The sequence below is a fragment of the Vicugna pacos genome, chromosome 19, assembly GCF_048564905.1.
Source record: "Vicugna pacos chromosome 19, VicPac4, whole genome shotgun sequence".
Lineage (NCBI taxonomy): Eukaryota > Metazoa > Chordata > Mammalia > Artiodactyla > Camelidae > Vicugna > Vicugna pacos.
In genome coordinates this window covers 27,613,570-27,638,915 of record NC_133005.1, presented here as the reverse complement: position 1 = coordinate 27,638,915, position 25,346 = coordinate 27,613,570, and the positions used below count along the sequence as shown (strand labels likewise).

Sequence of the window (25,346 nt, the reverse complement as noted above, 5' to 3'; positions counted from 1 at the left end):
ATATATATTCATTGTCACATTTTTTTCTCTGTGAGATACCATTAGATCTTGTATATATTTCCCTGTGCTATACAGTATAATCTTGTCTGAAGAACAGATTTTGATTGAAGATTGAAGGAAACTAAAAGGAAATAACACATAAATGCAATGCATGCTACTTGATTAGATCCTAGATTAGGAAATTTACGATTGCTATAGAGAACATTATTGAGATAGTTGGTAAATTTTAAATTTAAATATGTACTAATAGTATTTTATCAATACAAAATTTTCTGATTTTGGTAACTATGCTTAGTCATGTAAGACCTCTTTCTCAGAAAATAGAAATGGAAGTATCTATGAGTAAAGGGGTATAAATAGCTATATTTCACTCTCAAATGGTTCAGAAGAAAATTATATGTATGTTATATTGGGGTTCACCAGAGAAACAAAACCGATAGAATGTGTATATATATATATAGAGAGAGAGAGAGTGCGAGCAAGTGCATTTGCGTGTGTACACATGCAGACATTCTCAGGTTGGGAAGAAGAGAGTGGAGGGGGAATTATTTTAAGAAATTGACTCACGTGGTTGTGGAGGCTTGGAGAGTTCAGAATCTCGGGTAGGCCAGCAGATCGGTGACCTAGGGATATTTTAATTTGAATCCAAAGGCAGTCTGCTGGCAAAATTCCTTCTTACTTGGGAGGAGGTCAGTGTATTTTCTGTTAAGACCTTCAACTGATTAGATGAGCCCACCCAAATGATGGAGAGTAATCTGCTTTACTCAGAATCCACCAATCCAAATGTTAATTTCATTCCCTTCTTAGTTTATATTTGGTGATGGAACCACACATTGAACACAAAACACGAATTTTATTCTCACTCTGTAACAATCTGGTGCTTTGTGATCCCCTTCCAGAATCCAGTATTGAAAGATTCTGTCTTTCCTCAAACTAGTTTTGTGAACTCATCAGTCTCTTGACTAATATTTACTTAGATTTATATCCAGAGTATTATCTACGTGCTTCAGGGAATAAAAGAAATAGGTAGATACTCTGTGCATAATAGAAGACACTTTATGTATTGACCACTAGTTCAAAATCTATATTCCCACAGTAATTCTGGGAACCAAAGTCATTTTGTAGCACATGAATTGAGGTTTTTGGGGTTTTTCTTCTCTTTTTTTCTTTTCTTTATAAAATTAGGCTTTTAAAAAAAGATTCTTAGGCATAGTTTCTTTTTCCATCTATTATATGGACTCATTTTAAAGTTGCTTTTTTTCTGTTTAGTTTAATACAGTTTTTTAGTAAAATGAAGAAGTGGATGGATATGTCAAACCTGCCACAAGAATTTCGTGAACGTATAGAAAGGCTAGAAAGAAATTTTGAGGTGTCTACTGTAATTTTCAAAAAGTTTGAGCCAATTTTTCTAGATATATTTCAAAATCCATATGAAGAGCCACCAAAGTTACCACGAAGCAGGAAGCAGAGGTGAGACACTTAATCCTTATGTAATTAACATAGACATTGCAATACAAACTTATTAAGGGAATTTGCATTTTTTAAAAGCCTACATTTTAACTTCATTTAATAAACCATAGATTGTCCTTTGTGAATGAGATTTTATATGTAATTTGATTTTACTATTTGTTATTTATATTTACTGTTTCAATTTGAATGACAAATGTGAAATGATATGTAGCAAGTTAGATAAAAAGTACATTTCCCCTCTCCCCCTTTGTAGGAGGATTCCTTGCAGTGTTAAGGAGCTCTTTAATTTCTGTTGGACACTCTTTGTTTATACTAAGGGTAAGGTGACACTTTCAGTTGTTTTACTTATCTACTGTGGGAACTTGGTGCTATTTGACGTGAAAGGTTTCTGGGTTTTATATCTTTTTTTTCTTATAAAGGTAATTTTCGTATGATTGGAGATGATTTAGTAAATTCTTATCATTTACTTCTGTGCTGCTTGGATCTGATTTTTGCCAATGCCATTATATGCCCAAATAGACGAGACTTGTTAAATCCATCATTTAAAGGTAAGACCTTATGTCTTTTTGAAAACCGATTATCAATTTTTAGAAAAAGTTTTAAAACTTGACCATATTCTTTTTTCCCCCATTGCTCTTCATACCCTGTCAAACTAGGTTTGCCGTCTGATTTCCATACTGCTGACTTTAGGGCTTCTGAAGAGCCTCCCTGCATCATTGCTGTACTGTGTGAACTACATGACGGACTTCTAGTAGAAGCCAAAGGAATAAAGGAGCACTACTTTAAGCCATATATTTCAAAACTCTTTGACAGGAAGGTACTGTACTTGCAATTAAATGGCTCTAGTTTGGGATGGGGAACAGCGGCAGCCTCAAAGGGAAAAACAGTGTTTTAAACAAGTTCTCAACATTATAGGACTCAGGGTCAAGATTCCCAGGTTTCAGTCTTTGTTGTGTTGCAGAATTGTCCTATGATCTTCTGTGATGTGTGAAACTGAGTTGTTGAAGAATGTGACCAACCATATATACTGTCAACTAATACACTGTCAGACAATTGTAGGAGGTTCTGATAAAGAATTATGAAGAATAGAACATCAGAGTAATTATGAAAAGCATAAGGTCAGAGTAAGCTAGTTTACTGCCACAATTTGAATAACTGCTATTTATTCAAAGTAGGATGATGTATAACAGCTGTCCCTTTAATCCTATATGAATCAAGCAGAAAATCCCTTACAGTTTTGTAGTCACTTATGGGCTACCTGCTTGCATTCTGGATCTTTTTTTACCTAGCTATTTCTATATTTATGAATTGCCTTATTCCTTTGGGTCTTAGTTTCTTATTTCCCCAACGTTGAAGCATTTAATCCAGCTAGGCCTTGAGTTTTCTTTGGTTAAGAAAAAAGGAATTTGAATTAGGGTATCACTGTGGTTCCCCTCTCTGCAAATAATATTATGAGATTTTTCTTTAAGCATAATGTCTGCCCTAACTGAGTTGTTATATAAACTTTTGTATTTAGTCTTATCTTTCAACAAACAAATATTTATATGTATATATACTATATACGTGTGTGTGTATATATATATATATATATATATATATATGTATGTATATAGATATATTTTAAATGGCTCTTTGTCTGTAAAATTTTAATCTCCAAGAAAGTAAACTTATAAAGGAGCTCAAGGATTATGTCTCTGTAAAGTAACACACTAGTGACCCCTGGGTACAATGACCATACTTTTTAGTTTGTCTGGATTATCTGGTTTTGGGCTTTTGTCTTGGCATAATTATTATAGTATCTCCTTTCACTCCAAAAGTATCCTGGTTTGGAAAGTGGTTCTCCTGCCCCTGGACCACAGATGTTTTGTTTGGCCTGCTAGGGTGTTTTCATTTTTATTTGCAGTCAAATGCTCTGCCCCTGAGCTATACCCCCTTCCTTTCATTTTTATTTCATTTTTATTTTGTTCAATTGTTAATTTACATATAAAGAAAGACCTTTTATATGAAAATTTTTAAAATCAGAAGTTATGGCAATATTGGATTGGAATTTCTACATGGGTAACTGTCATCGAGCTAAATGACAGCCACTTCTTTTAGGATGGGAAATGTGCTTTCTTCCCTCTTCATTTATGTATGTTGAATCCTGACCCCTGAAAACATTTGAGTTTGCGGCCTCTGATGTATAGTAATCTAAGTATAGAGTGGATACACAGAAAATATTAATAACAATATAGTTTTTCTTTCTCACCAGCAATAGTGCCTGTATTCCATTTGAATCTTTTTCTTGGCCTGACACACATCATCATTCAATAAATGTTAGTTTTCCTTCTCCATAGACCAGTGTTTAAAATTGGACAGCTTTCCTCAGAAGCACTTGGGGAATTTTTTAAAATGCTGCTATAGTTCAGGCCTTGAGGTCCGTCAATCTGCATTTTTAATAAGTTCCCCTGCATGATTGTTACGTCACTAAAATTTGGGAACCACTGCTATAGACTAACTTCAAAGTATTTTCAAAACTTGACTTTAAATATTTTTTGATATTTTATTTGCATGCTAAATAGAATTTACTGGTCTGAAAGAACTAATTCTATTTTGTGTGTGTTATTTATAACAGGTACCAATGTGAAAATTTAGATAAATGTCGTGTTTTTGTGTGTATGTTAATATGTCTAATTATACAGTGTCACAAAATTACTTTTTCTTCCCAGATTTTAAAGGGAGAATGCCTCCTAGACCTTTCCAGTTTTACTGATAATAGGTAAGTGTCTAGTACTTGTGGTGTCTGGCAAAGCATAGCCTGTGGACAATCATTTGTTGCAATTTGTTAAGTGAAACTTTATATCAAGATAGCTCCTCCAAATTCAGGTTCTTTCTGTGTTAGTGGCAGTGAGTGGGTGTTATCACTAAGCCTTGTTGTCTTTAAATTCATTTTAAGAAACTTTGGCACTTAAAACAGCTGCTTTCCTGAGCAGCTCATAAACAGACCCCATGACTTCTGTATTTGAGTTTACATTCTTTCATTAATCAAATGTTGGCAAATTCAGAATGTGCTTATATTTCAAAGCCGCATGTAGTTATTTCCTCACTGATCAGATCTTAATTAGGTTCAGCTAGTTTTCAGATTCTCTTTTCACTCACATTTCAAAGTAACTTGTTGCTATGTATGTGAATATGAAGAATGTCCGTAACCAGATAGAACCTCTTATATTGTTAGATGGGCAGAGTTAATAAAAACTAGAAATCATGAGCTTTTTCCAGGCTGTGGAGTTGAAATCTATCTTCAAGTCAAGATAAAGCCACTGTGTAGCTTAGTTTTACTCTGGCAGCTTAAAATAATTCTCTTTTCAGCAAAGCAGTGAACAAGGAGTATGAAGAATATGTTTTAACTGTTGGTGATTTCGATGAGAGGATCTTTTTGGGAGCAGATGCAGAAGAGGAAATTGGAACTCCTCGAAAGTTCACTGGTGACACCCCGTTAGGGAAACTGACAGCACAGGCCAATGTGGAGTGTAACCTTCAACAACACTTTGAAAAAGTAATATAACCTAGCCTGGCCTCAGTCTTGAATGATCTTTTTCTTTCTGTGTGTGATTCTACTAACAGCAGGAGCATCTTTCAAGTTAAATCTTGAGTTTCTTCTACTAATTCATATTTCTCATGAAAGCCTTAAAGGTAATTTTCAAAACTATGGCATTTAGTATTTTTACCTCATTTCTTGCTATTTCTAATATTCGGGTATTTTCCCAGGATGCCTGGGTTTTCAGTAGAGTATGTGTCTTTAGACATGAAGAAGGATTTTTGCTTTCTTCCTGTTCTTTCTTTGCATCACTTTAGCCACTGTTCTCTTGCTTTAAAATTTAGTTTGCTTTCCTACCCATGACAGACTATGTGCTCTTCCCAAACTTCAGCCATATAACCCTGGATTTGATTGTTAATAACCAAGGATTAATTCTATATTTACCCCCCCCAAAAAAGTTAAAATTCTATATTTATATGTAAGATGGGTTGGAGGTCTACTAGAAAATTCACTGGTCTAGAAAATAGAAACCTGTTTTAGTCCTGGCTCTGCCATTAACTTTGTCAGCTTTAACAAGTTTTTTAACTTCTCTGTGCCTGTTCCCTCATATGTAAAATGAAAATGTGTATGTTATATTTCAAATGAATGTTATGAAGATAAGGTGAGATTATAGATAGAAAGCACTTTGAAAAAGTGTTACTCAAATGTAAGGTTGTTATTAGCATAATATTGTTAAAAACTTGGTGAGTAACCAGAAGAGGAGGAAAAAGTAACTTACTAAACTTGAATAGATAAGATAGTGTATGTACTGAATTAAATACATAATGAGGAAGAAGGTAACTTTTTAATCTCATATATTTTTCTTTTGTGACAGAAAACATCATTTGCGCCTTCTACCCCACTGACAGGACGGCGATATTTAAGAGAAAAAGAAGCGGTCATTACTCCTGTTGCTTCAGCCACCCAAAGTGTCAGCCGATTACAGAGCATTGTGGCCGGACTGAAAAATGCACCAAGTGAACAACTTATAAATATTTTTGAGTAAGTACAATACTGTTATTTTTCTAAATGTCTCTTTTAGATTCTGTATTCCATTCTGTTTTCAGTATTTCAGAATTCTGGAGATAAGAGGGTATGGCAAGTTTTACTATGCCATTTCAGTCACAAAGTATGTTGACCTGAAGTGAGATAAATGTACCTGTTGAAAATTATATATAAATTTTGTTAGATATTACTATAGACTTTCAAGGTTAAATGCATCTTAAATGTTATTTAGCTCTTACATTTCACTCTGGTAACGCTCCTAAGTTATGCATTTTTGTTTTTCTTTTCACACTGACTTCTGATTGGTTCAGTCTAAATGTCCATCGAATGGAAGACTGGTTATATTTTGATGGTACAGCTACAAAGTGGAATTTTATGCACCTGTTTAAGAAAAAGAGACATATTTCCTAGTAAAGATGGTAAAGTGAAGCCAGATTAGAAAACCTGTTTTCCTAATACCTAAGGAAATAAGAGAATAGTAAAAATCAGTAAAATAATTACATTAGCAGCAACCAAATGAAGAGAGGGATAGGATTTCATGCTATAATTTTCTAAAGTGGTGGTCAAGAAAGGAAATGGATGATTCTGATATGCCCATCCCCAAGAAGCATTACTGGAGAAAGCGAGTATGTTAACAAGACCTCGTGAATGCTCATTAATACCCCAGATGTGGAGAGAAACAAATGGACTGAGTAGGCGGAGGGATAAAAAGTCACAGAAACCTCCCCAACTGAAAGCCCTATATACCATCAAGAAGATAGCAGCAAAAATAAGATAAATTCCCATGACCTGCCATTTTCCAAGGTTTCCAGCTGACTTGAGGAGAGATCCTCATACAATTAGAATATATCCCTGACCTAGGTGTAATGAACCATGTAATGAGGACATTTAACTAAATCTCGGAGGAGAATGCAAAGCCCTGGTCCTCCAACAAAAGCTGAACGTTGCACCATCTAAGCTCTCTTCCTAGTCCTCAAACCTCAGTCTATAGCAGAGTGGACAGAACAATCCCCAGCTTCAACCATAGCTCAGAAGATAAGCAGAAGAAGATAAGGTAGGAGGACTCATGAGGTTCTACCCTCATAACATTTGTATAAATAGATCTGAACTGAACTACCCATCTAGCATGAATAAGTCATAAAGAAATGGCAAAGAACTATGCAAACATTTTATAGCAATAGAAAGGGAAGGAAGAAAACAGAATGCAAAAGATAAAGAACATAGAAACAAACAAAAAAAAATGGTAAGACATTCCATGTTCATGGATTGGAAAATATAATATTGTTAAAATGTCCATATTACTCAATGCAAGCTATAAATTCAGTATAATCCCTATCAAAATCCCAGTGGCAGTTTTTACAGGAATACCAAAAAAAAATCTAAAATTTATATGGAATTTCAAAGGACTTTTAGTAGCCAAAACAATCTTGGGGAAGAAGTACAAAGCTGGAGGCCTCACGCTTTTGATTTCAAAACATGTTAGAAAGCTACATTAATCAAAACAATATGGTAGTGGCATAAACGGATATGTAGACCAATGGAATAGACTAGAGAGTCCCAAAATACACCTTCTCGTATATGGTCAAATGATCTTTGACAGAGGTGCCAAGAGAACACTAGAGGGGAACGGATAGTCTCTTTAACAAATGTTGGGAAAACTGGATGTCCATATGCAAAAGAATGAAGATGGACTCTATCTTATACCATATACAGAAGTTACTTTAGATACTGGGTATAGGTAATCATGTAGTACTTGCCTTTTTGTGATTGGCTTAATTCACTTAGTATAATGTCTTCAAGATTTATCCATGTTGTAACATATGACAGGATTTCCTTCTTTTTAAGGCTGAATAATATCCTATTGTATGTGTATACCACATTTTCTTTATCCATTTATTCATCATTGGACATTTAGGTTGCTTCCACATCTTGGCTATTGTGAGTGATACTGCAGTGAACTTGGGTGTGCAGATATCTCTGAGATATCCACATGCAGAAGAATGAAGATGGACTCTTATTTTATATCATAAACAAAAGTTAAGTTAAAATGGATTAAAGACCTAAACATGACACCTAAAACTATACAACTAGAAGAAAGCATAGGGAAAAATCTTTATAATGTTGAAATGGGCAGTGACTTCTTGGATATGGCACCAAAAGTATAGGTAACAAAAGCAGAAATAGACAAATGTGACATACTTAAATATTCCTTTACAGCAATGGAAATAATCAATAGGGTAAAAAGGCAACCTACTAGAATAGGAGAAAATAATTGCAAACCCTATATCAGATAAGGGGTTAATAGCCAAAGTATTTGAAGAACATACAACGTAAAAAAAAAAAAACACCTGGTTAAAAATATGAGCAAGAGACTTGAATAGACATTTCTCCAAAGAAGACATACAAAGAAGACATACAAATTTCAAGCATATGAAAAAATTCTCAACATCATTAATCATCAGTTTAAATACAAATTAAAACCACAGTGAGATATCACCTTACCCCATTAGAATGGCCACTATTAAAAAACCATAAAATAACAAGATTGGTGAGTATGTGAAGAAATCAGAACTGGCACACTGTTGGGATTGCAAAAAGACGTAGCTGATAGGGTAAACAGTATGGAGGTTTCCCAAATAATTAAAAATATAATTTTTATGACCTAACAATCCCACTTCTGGGCACATATCCCAAAGAGTTGAAAACAGGATCTCAAAGGGATATTTGCACACTAAAATTCATTGCAGTATTACAAGAGCCAACATGTAGAAGCAGCCTAAATGTCCACTGATGAATTAATGGATAAAGAAAATGTGGTATATATGACAGAATATTATTTAGCCTTAAAAAGAAGGACATCTTGTTATATGCTACGACATAGATGAACCTTAAAGGCATTATACTAAGTGAGAAAAGCCAATCACAAAAAGGCAAATGCTGCATGATTCCACTTATATGACATATCTAAAGTAATAAGACTGATAGAAACAAAGTAGAATGGTAGTTGCCAGGGTTAGGGGAGGGGGAAACAGGGAGTTATTCAGTGGGTATAGTTTCGTTTATGCAAGATGAAAAAGCTCTGGAGATCTACTGTACGATAATATGCACGTAGCTAATAATAATATACACTTGAAAATTAAGAGAGTAAGTTCGTTATGTGATTTTACCACATAGTAAAGAAAACCTAACTGGAATAAAATATGACTCAAGATGTACAGTTTTGCATTAGAAAGACTTGACAAGAACAGAAAGTGTTTTGCCATGTATGCTGCCTACCCTCCCTTTCTGCACATGATGCTAGTCTGTTGGAACATGGGATTGGGGGTCTTAAAGCCTGCACTAGTTATTTGGCTTTGGGCAAATCACATTCTTTCTCACAGTCTTGGATTTGTTTGTCATTTTTAAATTAAGAACTGTATTCTGTGTTTGAATGATAGAAAGGTAACTGAGTTAATAACAGAAAAACGACAGGGTTAAATGCTTCTTGCCAAATATCTTCCTTTTCAGTGCTTTTTTTTTTTTTTAATGTGTTATTATTTTGGCTTTGATAAGAACTACATGCAGTTTGTTGTTCTGGCACAATATATGCATAAACACTGCCACATCATCTTTCTATTTGTCTTAAATCAAGTTTATTGAAGTATAATTTCTATAAAAGCTTTATCCTTTTTACTGTCCAGTTGTATCAGATTTGGCAAATGCATATAGTTGTATAACCATCACCACCACAATCAAGACAGAGAACAGTCCCATTATCTCCCCCAAATTTATGCTTCTTTGTAGTCAATCTCTACTCCATCCCAAGCCCCTGGAAACCATTGCTTTGTTTTCTGTCATTATAGTCTTGCCTTTTCTAGAATTTCATATAAATAGAAGCATTAATATAGAGGACATTGACTCCCCTATTGTTGAAATTCCAAAAAATATGCCAAATGATTTTATTTAAAGATTGTAGTCTGTTTTAAGATATGTTATGTTTACATATCTAGGCTACAATTGAGAATGGAACTTTGGTCATTAAAAACTAGACTAATTCTTGAAATAAGTAGTGTTGGTAATCTCAATTTTTCCTTGCTAAATAGGTTCCTTTTGTATTTTATAGATCTTGTATGCGTAATCCTATGGAAAACATTATGAAAATAATGAAAGGAATAGGAGAGACTTTCTGCCAACATTATACTCAATCGACAGATGAACAGCCAGGATCTCACATAGGTAAGAAGACAAAAATGAACTTGATACAGCATTGAAAGTAATTAGATTGTCCCAAGAAAAATAGAAATTCAAGTTTTTTCCTTCCCTGCTGTTTTTAATATATCAGATTTAAGGGTTCAATTCCCAGTACCTCCATTTAAATAAGTAAATAATTAAATAAATCTAATTACTTCCCCCCCAACAAAAAAGCAAAAAAAAAAAGTCAGATTTAAGTTTATGTAAGTTTTGTTCTCTAGTTTTTAACAGCTCCATTTCATTAGCTTGTGTTTTCCCTTTGTTTCTCCTTGTAGATTTTGCTGTAAACAGATTAAAGCTTGCAGAAATTTTGTATTATAAAATACTAGAGACGGTAATGGTTCAGGAAACGCGAAGACTTCACGGAATGGACATGTCAGTAAGTAAATCCACTCTCCCAGCCACTAGCAAGGTCCACCAATCCTAGGCCTGGAAATAGTATGTTGAGAGGCTCTGTAGTCATTGTGGGGGTCAACAATTAATGACAAACTTAGCCATGATGGCATATTAATTGGCTGTACTTGTCTTTGGCTCACCCAGTGCTAGCCACCTCTAGGCAGAAATGTGAAATACGTAAAATTCGTCTTTAGTACACCATCATTATCCTTTCCCTTTGGGTCCTTTTTTTGTCCTTCATTCCTAGCTAACTAATAATGAAACCCCCTCCCCACCACAATTAAGCCAACTGATAATTAGGATATGTGCCCATACCTCTCAGGGATTTTTGAGAAATAAAATGGAGGCTTTTTTTTTTTAATTGCTTCATTTTCTTTGGACATCTGATCAAGTCTGATTACTCTCTTCAATAGCTGTGTAAAGGAATTTTTCTAAAAAGTCGTACTTATCATATGATCTTTGTTTCTTCATCCTTTTCCTCCCTTGGAGAAACTCTTAGAGAAGTCTGATCTTCAATTCCAGTAGGAACAGGTTGATGTCTGGGAGTGCTGCATAACTCTTGAAATAAGATTTCTCTTCATTTACACCCTGAAAATTTTCATCTTTTCTCTGTTGGTTCCCCTTTTTTCCTGAATTCCATGTCTTTTCGTGATTTACTAATATTTGATATAAGATATGTTCTTATAGCTTCCTAAGAAAGAATTTCAATTTTTTATTTTGAAATAATTGTAGATTCACAGAAAGTTTCAAAATTAGCACAGAGGGATCCCATATATTCAGTTACCCCCAGTGGTTAGATTTTACATAGTATAATATCAAAACCAGGAAATTGATGTTGCAACAAGGTGTGTGTCTCTCTTTACCATTGTAGCACACAAAATCTAGATACAGAATTATTCTGTCACCACAGAAACCTCCCTCATGCTGCCCCTTTATAAAGTGACTCTTACTCTCTTTAACCACTAATTAGTTTTTCATATCTATACTTTTATAATACACTCTTATGATTTCATTTCTTTTATATTTGTTGAGGTTTATTTTATGACCCAGGGTATGGTTTATCTTGGTAAATGTTCTTGGCACTTGAAAAGGATGTATATTCTGCTGTTGTTTGGGTGAAGTGTTCTGTAAATGTCAGTTTTATCCTATTGGTTAATGGTGTGTTGTTAAGTTCGTCTGTATCCTTGCTAATTTTTGGTCTAGTTCTGTCAATTATTGAGAGGAGAGAAGGGTAGTGAAGTCTCCAGATATATTTGTGGATTTATCTATTTCTCCTTTCAGTTCTATCAGATTTTCCTTTATTCATATATTTTGAAGCTCTGCTGTTTGATGCATGGACATTGAGGATTACTATGTCTTCTTGGTAAATTAATCATTTTTATCATGACCAAATGTCCCTCTCTGAATCTGGTAATTGTCTTTATTTTGAAGTCTAGCTGATGTTCACATATAGCCACTCCTTCTTTCTTTTGATTAAAATTTGTATGACACAGGCATACCTAGTTTATTGTGCTTCATTTTATTGCACTTCGCAGATAGTGAGTTTTTTATTAAATTAAAGGTTTGTGTCAATCCTGCATCACTAAGTATTGGTGCCATTTTTCTAACAGCATTTTCTCATTTCCATTCTCTGTGTCACCTTTTGCTAATTCTCGCAACACTGCAAACCCTTTTGTTATTGTTATGTTTGTTATGGTGATCTGTGATTAGTGATCTTTGATGTTACTGTCGCAAAAAGATTACAACTCACTGAAACCTCAGAGGATGGTTAGCATTTTTTAGCAATGAAGTATTTTTTTAATTAAGGGATTTTTTTAGACATAATGCTGCTGCACACTTAATAGACTGTAGTAGAATGTAAACACAACTTTTACATGCATTGGGAAACCAAAAAATTTGTGTGACTTGCTTTATTGTGATATTCGCTTTATTGCCATATTCACTTTATTGCAAGTGGTCTGGAACCAAACCCACACTCTCTTTGAAGTATGCCTGTATATCTTTTTCTGTTCTTTTACTTTCCATCTACCTGTATCATTACCTTTGAAGTGAGTTTCTTGTAGACAGCAAAAAAATTCAGCTATATATTTTTTTTTAATCTACTATGTCAGTAGGTAAATTTAGATGGGTTACATTTAATTATTGATATGTTAAGGCATAAGTCTGCCATTTTTTTTGTTGTTTTCTGTTTGTTTTTTTGTTTCTCTGTTTTCTTATACTTACCTTCCCATGGGTTACTCTGAACATTTTTAGACTATATCTTAGTATATATTCTTTTAGTGATTATTCTAGGTATTACATTATACATACATAACTTCAAAATCCATTAGTATAGACATTTTATTAGTGAAGTGTGGAAATATTACTTTGCCTTGTCTCTTTTTAAAAACTTTGCATAACTATCTTTATTTTATATTCACACTTGATTAATAGTTCTCTGTGTATAAAATTTCTAGATTGACAGTCATTTTCTTTTATGATTTTGAAGACATTGCTCCATTATCTTCTAGATTCCAATATTGCTAATTAGAAGTCCAGTGGCATTCTAACTTAGTATTGGTATGTGACCTGTTTTTACTTTCTGGAATCTTAGTATTTTCCTTTTATCATTAATATTCTGAACCTTTTAATAAAGTGCCTTAATTGTGAGTGTTTTCATCCATGTGTTGGGCATTCCAAGGGGTTGCCTTTGTTTTGGTCCAGAAATTTATGTCCTGCATTTCTGGGTCATTTTATTGTGTTATTTCTTAGATACTATATTGTCCACTGATTTATCTTTCTGGAGCTTTTATTATTCAGATAAGAGACCTTCTAGATTAATCCTCTTATTTTCTTCTCTTATTTTCCATTTCTTTGTCCTTTTGTTCTACTTCTAAGGATATTTACTCAACTTTTCAAAATCCAATTCTAAAGAATTTTTTATTTTAGCTGTATTTTCATATCTAAGATCTCTTTCTTACTCTCTGAGATTCATTTAGATTTCTTTGAGGTTTTCTTCTGTTACCTGTATTGTCTCTGTTTCTTCTGAGTTTCTTTTCTGTTTGTTTTGATCTTTGTTTTTCAATTGGAGGCTTTCCTCAAATGTTCGCTTTTTGAATGAGGCACTGAAAATGAAATGCTAATTGATAAAACACTTTGGTTCAAAGCTCTGTATGCAAGAATGGAAATAAAAGTCCAATAGACTAAAGTGATCGTATAGTATAGGGACCCTCAACTGTTGATATCTTTAGGGCTTATCTGGAATATTTCAGTGTCTCTAGAGAAGAGTCTGCTAATCTCTTGCCTGGCTGTTGGTGTTAAAGGGCAGAACAAGGAAGGGAAACTTGGTCGCACAATTCAGGTTGCAGACTTTCACCTAAAACCAGTCTCTTCTATGCCAAGTCTTCTCAAGCTCTGGAGGAGCTGAAGAGTTCTAAATACCACAAACTTTCAAATCATCCACCTTTGTCAGCCCCTGCCTAACCTCTACTTTCCATTCTGCCTGTACCTTCAGTTGCTGTTTTTCCCTGGTTGCACGGAGCAAATTCTTTTGTTTTAAGTGTCTCTCTTCAGGCCCTTATGTTTGACCACCCTGCTTTCTGCTGAGTAATTTGTCATCTTTCCATCCACTTTTCAGTTTTCATACATGATTTGCAGTTACAGATAACTCCTTGTTTTATCAACGTATTTTCTGTTTCTTGTTCTCTTTGTTGATTTGGAATGGTATTTGAAAGGATGGCAACAACCAACATTTATAAAACCAAAAACTTACGTTAAATCTTAAACTCAATGGTGAAACAGGACTTTATCTTCTTAGTAAAATATTTTTCTCTGAACTTTTTAGAAGTCTTAGCTGTGATACAGTAATACCTTTGATACAAGTATTATGATTAATAAACACTGCCCTTATGTTGATAAAACTGTCATTTAAATGCACCAGTTTTTATACTCTTCTTTTGACGGGAATATTAATTATTATTTGTTTCAATTTCAAAGTAGATTGTAGATCTGCTGAGCAAGATTGTATCTTATAAGGAAACTCTTTACCAGTTCAAGAATTGAAATTTTTATCTCCAATAATGTAGTATAATGTGTATAAGTTATTTTATCTAGTTTCTGTAGTATTCTTTATATAATGGCAGAGACTGAAATTGCTGAGAAACTTATTAAACTGTGGTCTTTCTCTTCCCCAAGGTTCTTTTAGAGCAGGATATATTTCATCATTCCTTGATGGCCTGTTGTTTGGAAATTGTGCTTTTTGCCTATAGCTCACCTCGTACTTTTCCCTGGATTATTGAAATTCTTAATCTGAGACCATTTTATTTTTATAAGGTGAGATGAGAGCAAAGTTCTGTTATGGTGTTCCTCACATAAGCATTCTGTTTACCTTAGTGCTGAAAAAGTGAGCTGTAGTGATGTCTGGAAAATATTTCCAAAGGTATTCTGAAAACATACTCCTTTTGGGGTAGAATCAAGGACAAAAAGAGAAAGTGTCAGAAAATTATGCCAATCTTAACAGCTTCAGTTCTTCCATTACTGATTTGCAAATGTGACCAGGATCTAAGTAGTTAACTTTAAATTTTCCATGCTATAAATGAAAATCATAATCCTATGAAATATATGCATGATGAAGAACAAAAGCTCTTTCTCTTAGGAGAAAGTAAAAATTTAAAATTGATTGTTGTCATGGTCTAGCTAATGAAACTGTAGTAACAGATTGTGCTCCTTCCCCAGATTTGAGCTAATTCATTGTGAATGAATCTTACTTACCTGTTTTTCCTGCTACAACCTTTTTCTTATAAAACACAGACATCACAGCTACAGGAACATTTGTTACCTAATGTCTGAATTTGAGACTGATGCTATGATTACATTTGTAGGCATGATTTAATTAGCATTTTGTCATATGTGTGCATTTCAATCTATTGATTATAGAAAAGTTAGTTTAATGAGTTAAATTTTTATACCTAAAGTATGCCTAAAGTTGTAGAAATGCAGGTCATTGAAAAGCTTATCCATCTGAATTGTTGACTAAGTGGAATTAAATTTCTTTTTAGTTTCATAGGGAAAATTGCTTCTCTGTATTTACTTTAATGTTGATGTGTGTGTTTAGATTTTCCATTAGGAAATACATGTAGTTTTATTCAAGGAAAAAGTTTAGTTTCTGCCCTCAGCTAATAGCAATTCAATTTTATTTATAACATCCTTTTTTCATTCAAGAAGTTAAATATATTTATTTTTTAACCACATAAATAATATATACTCTTTGAAGAAAAATGGAAAATACACATAAATGTAGATATTAAAATTATACATTATAATCCTAATTCTAAATAATAATAATCACTATTAATATTTTTCTATATATGCTTACAGAATTTGTTCTGGATATTTACTCTTTTAAAATCAGAACTATAGTATATATAAGCAAAGTTCCTTTTAAATATGTTATTCATTCTGTTCTTTTGAGCTGTTGGGAAGTCTGAAAAGGGGCAGTCAATTCAAAAATAGTGCAGGACTAGGAACCCAAGACTTGACTTCTACCACTGTTGGGCTGCTGACCAGTTTTACCTATCATGGCCTCAGTTTTCCATGTACAAAATAAAACATGAAAAACAGAAATGTATGTAAAAGTATTTTGAAGATCTTAAAAACTCCTTTATAACTTAAAATACATTAATAAGCCATAGAATTATGGTTCAAAGGTACTCTTGGTTCTGTGTCATTAATAAGACCAGAGCTAACCATACATGAAAGCCTAGTCTAGAACTTACTGCTTGAGACCACATTACTTTCTCAGTTTTCTCTTCTCCAGGTCATTGAGGTGGTGATCCGGTCAGAGGAGGGACTCTCTAGGGACATGGTGAAACACTTGAACAGCATTGAAGAACAGATTTTGGAGAGTTTAGCATGGAGTCATGATTCTGCACTATGGGAGGCTCTCCAGTCTTCTGCAAACAAAGTTCCTACCTGTGAAGAAGTGAGTTAGGGGAAGGCTAATAATAATTTTATAAAATAACAACTTTATTGGGATACAATTTCCATACTGTATACAGTTCACCCATTAGTGTACAATTCACTGGTTTTTAGTATATTCATAGATAGGTGTAATCATCACCACAGTCAATTTTGGAATATTACTACCTCAGTAAGAAACTTTAGCTATAACTTCCCTCATCCCTCATCTTCTTCCTAGCCCTTAGCAACCAGTAATCTGCTTTGCCTATTGATTTGCCTATTCTGGACACTTCTTGTAAATGGAATCATACAATATATGATCCTTTGTAACTGGTTTCTTTTATTAGCATGATGTTTTCAAGGGTCATCCATATTGTTCTGTGTATCAGCACCTTATTTCTTTTTATGGCTTAATAATATTCTATTGCATAGATATACCACTGTTTATTCATTTATCAATGGGTGAACTTGGTTTGTTTCTACCTTTTGACTATTACGAATAATGCTGCTGTGAACATTCATGAACACATTTTTGTGTAGATATGTGTTTTCACTTTTCTTAAGTATATGTCTAGAATTAGAATTGCTGGGTCATATAATAACTCATGTTTAAGCTTTGGGGAACTATCAGACTATTTTCCAAAGTGGCTGCACCATTTAACATTCATACCATCAGTACGTAAAGATTCTAGTTTGTCCACATCCTCTCCAATGCTTATTATCTGTCTTTTTGAGTCTAGCTATCCTAGTAGGTATGAAGTGTTATCTCATTGTGGTTTTTATTTGCATTTCCCTGATGGCTAATGATACTCATTATCTTTTCATGTGCTTATTGGCCATTTGTATATCATCTCTGGAGAAATATCTTCAGATCCTTTGCCAATTTTTTATTTGGGCTATCTTTTTATTACTGTTACAGGAGTTCTTTATATATTTTAGATTCACTCCCTTATCTGACACATGATTGGTAAGACTTTTCTCCCATTCTGTAGGTTGTCTTTTTTCTTTCCTAATGATGCCCTTTGAAACACAAAAGTTTTTAACTTTGATGATGTCCAGTTTATCTTTTGTATTATTTTGTTGCTTATGCTTTTGGTGTCATAGCTAAGAAACCATTAATCTGATCATTAAAAATATTTCTAGTGTCCATATAAAGCATTAAACAGTTTTTATTAGTAATATATAGAATAAAAAGATCAAAACTTTCTGAATAATGCACACAAGTTGCACATTTAACAGTTTAGTATCATTTGAGAAATTGAGTTTTTCCCTCCATTTCTGTTTTATTCTTTTTTAACTCTTGTCTATAGATCCTTTCTTCTCTGTCTCCTTACACTTCATTAATCTTGAATTTTTCCCTAATCTCAAACTACTGGAAAAACTGTTTAAGCCTAGGAAGAACTAAAGAGATGATTTCTTAAAACCTCTCTTCCATGCTTCTTTGGTCTTTTGCAGCAGACTATGTGATTAACTAGGCAATCTTCAGTATTCATCAATATTTCCATTATAGAATCTGTTAGGAAAGTGAAAAAAAAAGCTATGAACTTAAAGGGAAAGGATTTGGGTTGAAACTCTTGCTCTATTACTTAGAAGTGTGACCTTGTGCAGATTTCACATTTTGAGCCTCAATTTTCTTATCCCTAAGTGAAGAATAGTAGGGCTTACATCATAGGTTTACTTCTAGTGGCCAATAAACTTAACCAGATATAAGACCGAGATGAACTCTTTACATTACATATCTTTCACATCATTAACTATTGAGCACTTTGTGCAAGATGTTATATATTTTGTGAAGGAGAAAAAAGGAAAGGGAAATAAAACAGTTAAAAAGTTAAGACTTTTTTCCCCATTTTTTCTGTTATGTTTTGATCAGTGGTTTTATCTATATGTAAAGCAAATGTTTTTATTTTCTATAGGTTATATTCCCAAATAATTTTGAAACAGGAAATGGGGGAAATGTACAGGGACATCTTCCCATGATGCCAATGTCTCCTCTAATGCATCCAAGGGTCAAAGAAGTTCGGACGGACAGTGGGAGTCTTCGAAAGGGTGAGTTCAACATTGGTAAAACAATGAAAAAATAACAAAGATCTTTTGTTTTTCAGAAAAAATATCAGGTGTTGCCTAATATATTATTAAGAAGCATAATTTTTTTTAATCAGGATTTGAAAAGGGATTAATGTTTATGCCAACAACCTAGCTCATTGTATACTTTTTTTGTTTTTAATAAGATTTCCACTCTGATTTTGAATATAATCTATTTTGTTTCATTGCAGTGTCAATTATTGTGGAAATTGTGTTTTGGCCTTCTCATAAATACACACAACTTTTCCTCAATGCTAATGGAAAATTATTTAAACTAAATACCTACTTTTTCAAATGTAACAAAAGTTACATCCTTTCGCTATGTTTGTCTCTATAGAAAAATAAATGTTTAAAGCAGAACAGAGAACTCTTTGGGATACTTAAAGTCATCTAATCAATTAATTATCTCTCAAAATAGTTCATTTGCGCTTTCCTAATAGAAATACATTCTTCTTTATTTTCCCTTGTGATGTAGCAAACAGGTGTGCATCTTCTGGACTGTATAGCTTTTAATTTTTAAAAATTAGTTATAATCTTCTGACCACAGAATATACCTGAACAAACATCAGATGAACAAGTATTCAGGTTATGTAGTAAGGTAGCTCTAAACCCATTTTTGGACTATAGTTGTGTGTGTGTCTTGCTTCACATGTAGTGCAAGATCATAAAAATGTGCAATCTGTACATGCATAACAGTCTCCATTAAGCAACGGGATTGGGATTGTTTTATGACCTTTAAAAATCTTATCAAAACTAAAAACTGTCTTACTATCAGTTATTGATATTAATAAAAGGAAAAAATAGTAAAATTATTTACTTAGTACACTATAATTTAAAACATTGGAAACGTTGAGAATGAAAGTGCTTTATTTAATTTTAAAAATTTAAGGTGGATAGTTTAAACAATGCTTGCCAACTTGTTCTCATATAACTTATGACACTGAGAGAAGAATTTCTTTCCTGACCTTGGTGAACTGTCACGCTCCTTTCTCTTTGAATCAGCTTTTGACATTTATCCTTTGAACTCTCAGTGTTTTGAAATATCTCTGAGATATCCTTTATAAAGTGAAGTTTTTTTTGCCATCATAACTTCCTGTTGGACATATTCATTCTTTTCATTTTAGTAGCTTTTTGCATTTATATCAGTAAATTTCATTTTCACACAGTTCTGGCTGTATATCTAATCTCTTGAACAGTAGCAGTGGCAACATTCCTAGGGTCAGTTATTTATTCCGCAACTTCATTCACAATTTTAATTTCATTTTCAGCATTATCACTTTTCAATTCTTTGTTGCACTTTCATTTTTTTTTAAACAATTCCCTCTTTTATTTGTCTGCTTTTGTAAAATGTTATGCGGGTTTATCACTGGAAAACAAGGAGGCACCATAACTATATGCTTTGCTGCATACATAAATTGAATAACAGATGTGCCCTGACCAGTCACTGACAGAAAGAAGTGATAGGATTGGTCACTGATCCAAGTGCACATCTATTATTTACATAATGATTTGTGAGAAAAGTTTATAGTTTATGCAAACACTCAAAGTTACCATGGCAACTGAAATTTGAAATTTGAACTGTTTTGCTAAGGCTGTTGTTAATTTAACTAAGCTATGGTAACTGAAATCCATGCAAATACTGTAACTGCACAAAGTATGAACTCTGTGTGTGTATCTATGACTATAATTTATATATATATAAAGTATATATGTGTGTATGTGTGTGTGTGTATTTTTGCAGCCTACCTAGAGATCTCAGAACCAAGATTACGAAGAATGGTCTATAAAATGTGATTCTCTCCAGGTGGTGGGATTTTGAGTGTTATCTTCTTCATTATAGTTTTTTGGTATTTAAAAAAAATTTTATTGAAGGATAGTTGATTTACAATATTGTTAATTTCTGGTGTACAGAATAGTTATTTAGTTATACATTTTTTGGTATTGTTTGAATTTTTCCAGTGAGCTTTTTTTAACTGAGGTATATTTCACATACCATAAGTTTCACCCTTTTACAATTCATTGGTTTTTAGTATATTCACAAGACTATTACCATTATCTAATTCCAGAACATTTTTATCACCCCCAGAAGAAATCCTGTATCCAGTAGTAATCACTCTCTATTTTCCCCTCTCCCAAGACTCTGGAACTCCTAATTTATTCTTTTTCTCTATAGATTTGCTTATTCTGGACATTTCATATAAATGAAGTTATATAATATGTGACCTTTGTGATTAGCTTCTTTTACTTTTCATATTTTCAATGTATATCTATATTGTAGCATGTATCAGCACTTCATTAGCCTTTTGGCTGAGTAGAATTTCATTGTGTAGATATGCCACATATATTTTATTCATTCACTAGTTGGTAGACATTTGGGTTATTTCCACTTGTTGGCTTTTATGAATAATGCTGCTGAGAACATTCAGGTGATATATTATTTTTGTAATTAAAAGAAAAAGTTATTTTCTTGTAGGGGTTCAAGCAAGAGAATCAAATAATGGAAAATCCTTTGAAAATAATAATATTGAGATTTGACTAAGGGGGAAAGACAGCTTATTAATTTATATGTTCATTAAATTTTTGTTGAGTTTCTACTGTAGCTTTTCCAGTACTGTGCTGGGCAAAGAATCATTTCAGGGGCTAAAACGTGTTTTCCCTTGAAATGTCAGCTCTGAACATTCCTACTCAGATTCAAGTGCTGCGTTGGTTTTCTTATATATGAGGCATCCGGATAGACTCCTGTTAAAGGATAATGGGAGCTACAATAGAACTTTCTACTTGTTTAGTGAGACTAGAAGTCAGAGTTGCTTTCATAACCCCCAGAATTTATGGAGAGATTTTTATTAAGCCATGACTATTTCCCCATTTACCTCAGTCATACAGACAGCTGTCAAATTATTGCCAGAGGTGATTTTTATACCTTTTAAACATGTTTTGAAAATAGATGACATGGCTGTCTAATTATCTAGTGAATGTAAAAATAATTAGTGAAGTACTTTTACTTTAAAAGCATATTATATACCTATAAAGAAATAATGGGTTGAGAGAAGTGGAGAAAAATTGTGGGAAAAGATTGGAAGGGGCTAGGAGAACCTTTGCACCTAGTGGAGAGGGAAAGGAGAGCAGCTCCTGCAGAAGAATAGCCCTAGATGAGAGGCATGATCCATGCCTTCCTTTCTTTTTGATTAACACACTAATGTCTCAGATGAAGGCAAGTTAAACAGAGCCATAACACTTTTACTCATTTTCATCTTCCAGTGGGCTTATAAAAGATGATTCTGTATCTACTAAATCAGGAAGCCACAACTACTGCCTTAAACTGTTTGAAGTGTGTGCATGTGGGAGGAGGCAGAACTGTGAACCAAATCACTGATTTTTCCTTCTTATCAGATGTTATTTTCTGGATAAGATTGGGAGACAGAGGCTAGCTGGACTACTTTTTAAGTAGTAGTCACCACATTCTACCTCTCAGCTTCTACTTTACCCTTAATATTTTGCTTCTTTAATATAGACAGAGGTTCAAGAAACCAGGAAGGTGAGCTGTCATAATTTTATTGTAAGATTTATTTCATTCTTTTCTCTCCCACTAGACTCGATATTCCATAAGGACAGAGGCCATGTTATTAGCATAGTAACTCAATATCTATTTGTTGAATAAATGAATAAACCTGATTTATTATTTTGGAATACATGTCAAACTGTTATACATTTTTCTCTTTATTAGATATGCAGCCATTGTCTCCGATTTCTGTCCACGAACGCTACAGTTCTCCTACCGCCGGGAGTGCTAAGAGAAGACTTTTTGGGGATGACCCCCCAAAGGAAATGCTTATGGACAAGATCATAACAGAAGGAACAAAATTGAAAATTGCTCCTTCTTCAAGCATTACTGCTGAAAATATATCCATTTCACCTGGGCAGGGTCTTCTAACAATGGCCACAGCCATAGTAACAGGGACAACAGGACATAAAGTTACGATCCCATTGCACGGTAATTTTTTGATGCATTTATTTAATATTTTTTATGAATTGGATAAAAATTTAAGAAATGTCTTATTGGATTAGATCACCTGATCTTTTTACCCCAGTAGTTTTCCTTGAACCTATACTTTTTTTTGAAAGACCAGTTTTAGGTTCAGAGCCAAATTGAGCCTTCCCTGCCATCACCATCCTGCGCCACAGTGACACATGTGTTACAGTTGATGAAACCTACAGTTGACTCATCATTATCACCCCAAGTCCATAGTTTACATTAGGGTTCACTCTTGTTGTACATTCTTAGATTTTGACAACTGTCTAATGGCACATACCTACCATTATACTGTTACACAGATTAGTTTCACTTCTCTAAAGATCCTCTGTGCGCCACCCTTTTGTTTTGTTTTGTTCTGAAACCGTAGGGATGTCCCTCATTTTGTTGTGCTTTGCTTTATTGTACTTTACAAATACAGACCTTTTTTTCCCCCAAATTGAAGGTTGGTGGTAACCCTTTTTGTCAGGAAATAGTTAGCATTTTTTAGCAACAAAGTTTTGTTTGTTTGTTTTTTAAATGGACATACTGGGGATTGAACCTAGGACCTTGTGCATGCTAAGCACACGCTCTACTCCTGAGCCCCCAACAAAGTATTTTGTTTATTGAGGTATGCACATTTTTTTAAGACATACTACTATTGCACACTTAATAGACTACAGTGTAGTATAAACATAATTTTAATATGCACTAGGTAATCAGAAAAGAAATTCATGTGATTCTCTTTATCATAACATTCACTTCATTGTAGTGGTCTGGAACCATACCTGCAATGTCTGTGAGGTATGCGTGCACTGTTTTTTGATTTTTAACATTTTATAACTTTACTACCCTCTTTGTTATTTTCTTATCTGAGTTTTACAAATGAATACATTGACCAAGAATTTTGTTTATTGATTAGAAGCATCTCCTTTGGAGCTCAAAACAAAACAATATTATTGTTTCACAGCAGAAATTGGAAACAAGAATATCATATCCTAGAATTACTATTTTTGTGGCTTTCTTCTCCTTTTCTAACATATTCCTATGCATAGATAGACAGGAGGGAAGGGAGAGGGAGGGAAACTTAACTTTTCTGAAACACATGCGGCTTATTTCTAAAACTGAGAACTCTTGTTTTTACATTCAGGTATTGCAAATGATGCTGGAGAGATCACACTGATACCAATTTCCATGAATACAACTCAGGAGTCCAAGGTTGAGAGTCCTGTATCACTTACAGCTCAGTCATTAATTGGTGCTTCTCCAAAACAGACTCATTTGACTAAAGTACAAGAGGTACATCCAATTGGAATAAGCAAACCAAAGAGAACTGGGTCCTTAGCACTGTTTTATAGAAAGGTACGTGTTTTTATAGCACCTAAAAAGGTCTCATTTAATCGATGCCAGAAAAATTGAGTAACAGAGGGCAGCTTTAGCCTTTTTGTGTGTGTGTGGTAAAATATATGTAATAAAATGTACTATTTTAACCATTTTTAAGTGTACAGTTAAGTGTCATTAGTACATTCACATTGTTCAACTTCCATCACCACCCAAAGTCCAGAGCTTTTTAATCTTTCTAAACTGAAACTCTGTACCTATTAAACAATAACTCCTCATTTCTTCTTCCTCACCCCTAGCCCCTGGTAGCCATCATTCTACCTTCTGTCTTTATGAATTTGACTACTCTAGGTACCTCAAATAAGTGGAATGATACAATATTTGTCCCTTTATGGCAGTCTTATTTCAGTTAGCATGATGTTTTCATGGTTTATCCATGTTGTAGCCTTTGTTAGAATTTCCTTCCTTTTTAAAGCTCAGTAATATTCCATTGTATGTGTATACCATATCTTGTTTATCCATTCACCTATAGATGGACATATGGGTAATTTTACTTTTTGGTTACTATGAGTGAATAATACTGCTATGAACATTGGTGTACAAGTATCCAAGTCTACCTTCAGTTCTTTTGGGTATATACAGAAGTGGAATAGTAATTCTAAATTTAATTTTTGAGGAGTTGCCATACCATTTCCCACAGTGGCTACACCATTTGTATTCCTGCCAGCAATGCACAGGGTTCCAAGTTCTTCACATCCTTGCCAACAATGGTTATTTTTTATTTTTCGATAATAGTCTTCCTAATGAGTATAAAGTGGTGTCTTGTAGTTTTGATTTGTGTTTCCTTGATGATTAGTGATGTTGAGCATCTTTTCATGTGCTTATTGTCTATCTGTATAACTTCCTCAGAGAAATGTCTATTCAAGTCTTTTTGCCCGTTTTTTGAGTTTTTTGTTATTGTTATAGAAGTTCTTTATATATTCTGGATATTAACCTTTATCAGATATATGATTTGCAAATACTTTCTCCCATTCCATGGGTTGCCTTTTTACTATGTGTATATAGTGTCCTTTGATGCACAAAAGTTTTTAATTTTGATGAAGCCCAATTTATATGTTTTCTTTTGTTGTCTTATTCTTTTGGGGTTATATCCAAGAAACCATTGTGCATTCCAGTGTCATGAGGCTTTTCCCCTGTTTTCTTGTAGAAGTTTAATAGTTTTAGCAATTGTATTTAGGTCTTTGATCCATTTTGAGTCAATTTTTTATATGGTAAGGACCCAATTTCGTTATTTTGCATGTGGATATCCAGTTTTCT

At 33.6% G+C, this 25,346-nt stretch overlaps 1 protein-coding gene across 2 annotated transcripts in view; it reads left to right on the top strand.

Annotated features, from left to right (window-relative positions):
• Positions 1-25,346, top strand: part of RBL1 (RB transcriptional corepressor like 1) — a 47,627-nt gene that overhangs the window by 7,500 nt on the left and 14,781 nt on the right. Inside the window, exons 3-16 of one of the 2 annotated variants that reach the window (XM_006202566.4) lie at positions 1,270-1,470; positions 1,724-1,788; positions 1,890-2,018; positions 2,127-2,287; positions 4,179-4,228; positions 4,819-5,005; positions 5,862-6,028; positions 10,134-10,246; positions 10,537-10,640; positions 14,831-14,968; positions 16,452-16,616; positions 18,511-18,643; positions 22,404-22,670; positions 23,839-24,050. In XM_006202566.4, the coding sequence (XP_006202628.2) occupies positions 1,270-1,470; positions 1,724-1,788; positions 1,890-2,018; positions 2,127-2,287; positions 4,179-4,228; positions 4,819-5,005; positions 5,862-6,028; positions 10,134-10,246; positions 10,537-10,640; positions 14,831-14,968; positions 16,452-16,616; positions 18,511-18,643; positions 22,404-22,670; positions 23,839-24,050 (2,092 nt within the window). Of the gene's footprint in view, positions 1-1,269; positions 1,471-1,723; positions 1,789-1,889; positions 2,019-2,126; positions 2,288-4,178; positions 4,229-4,818; positions 5,006-5,058; positions 5,143-5,861; positions 6,029-10,133; positions 10,247-10,536; positions 10,641-14,830; positions 14,969-16,451; positions 16,617-18,510; positions 18,644-22,403; positions 22,671-23,838; positions 24,051-25,346 lie in introns of those variants that run through there. The other variant, XM_072944184.1, reaches the window with a different exon arrangement.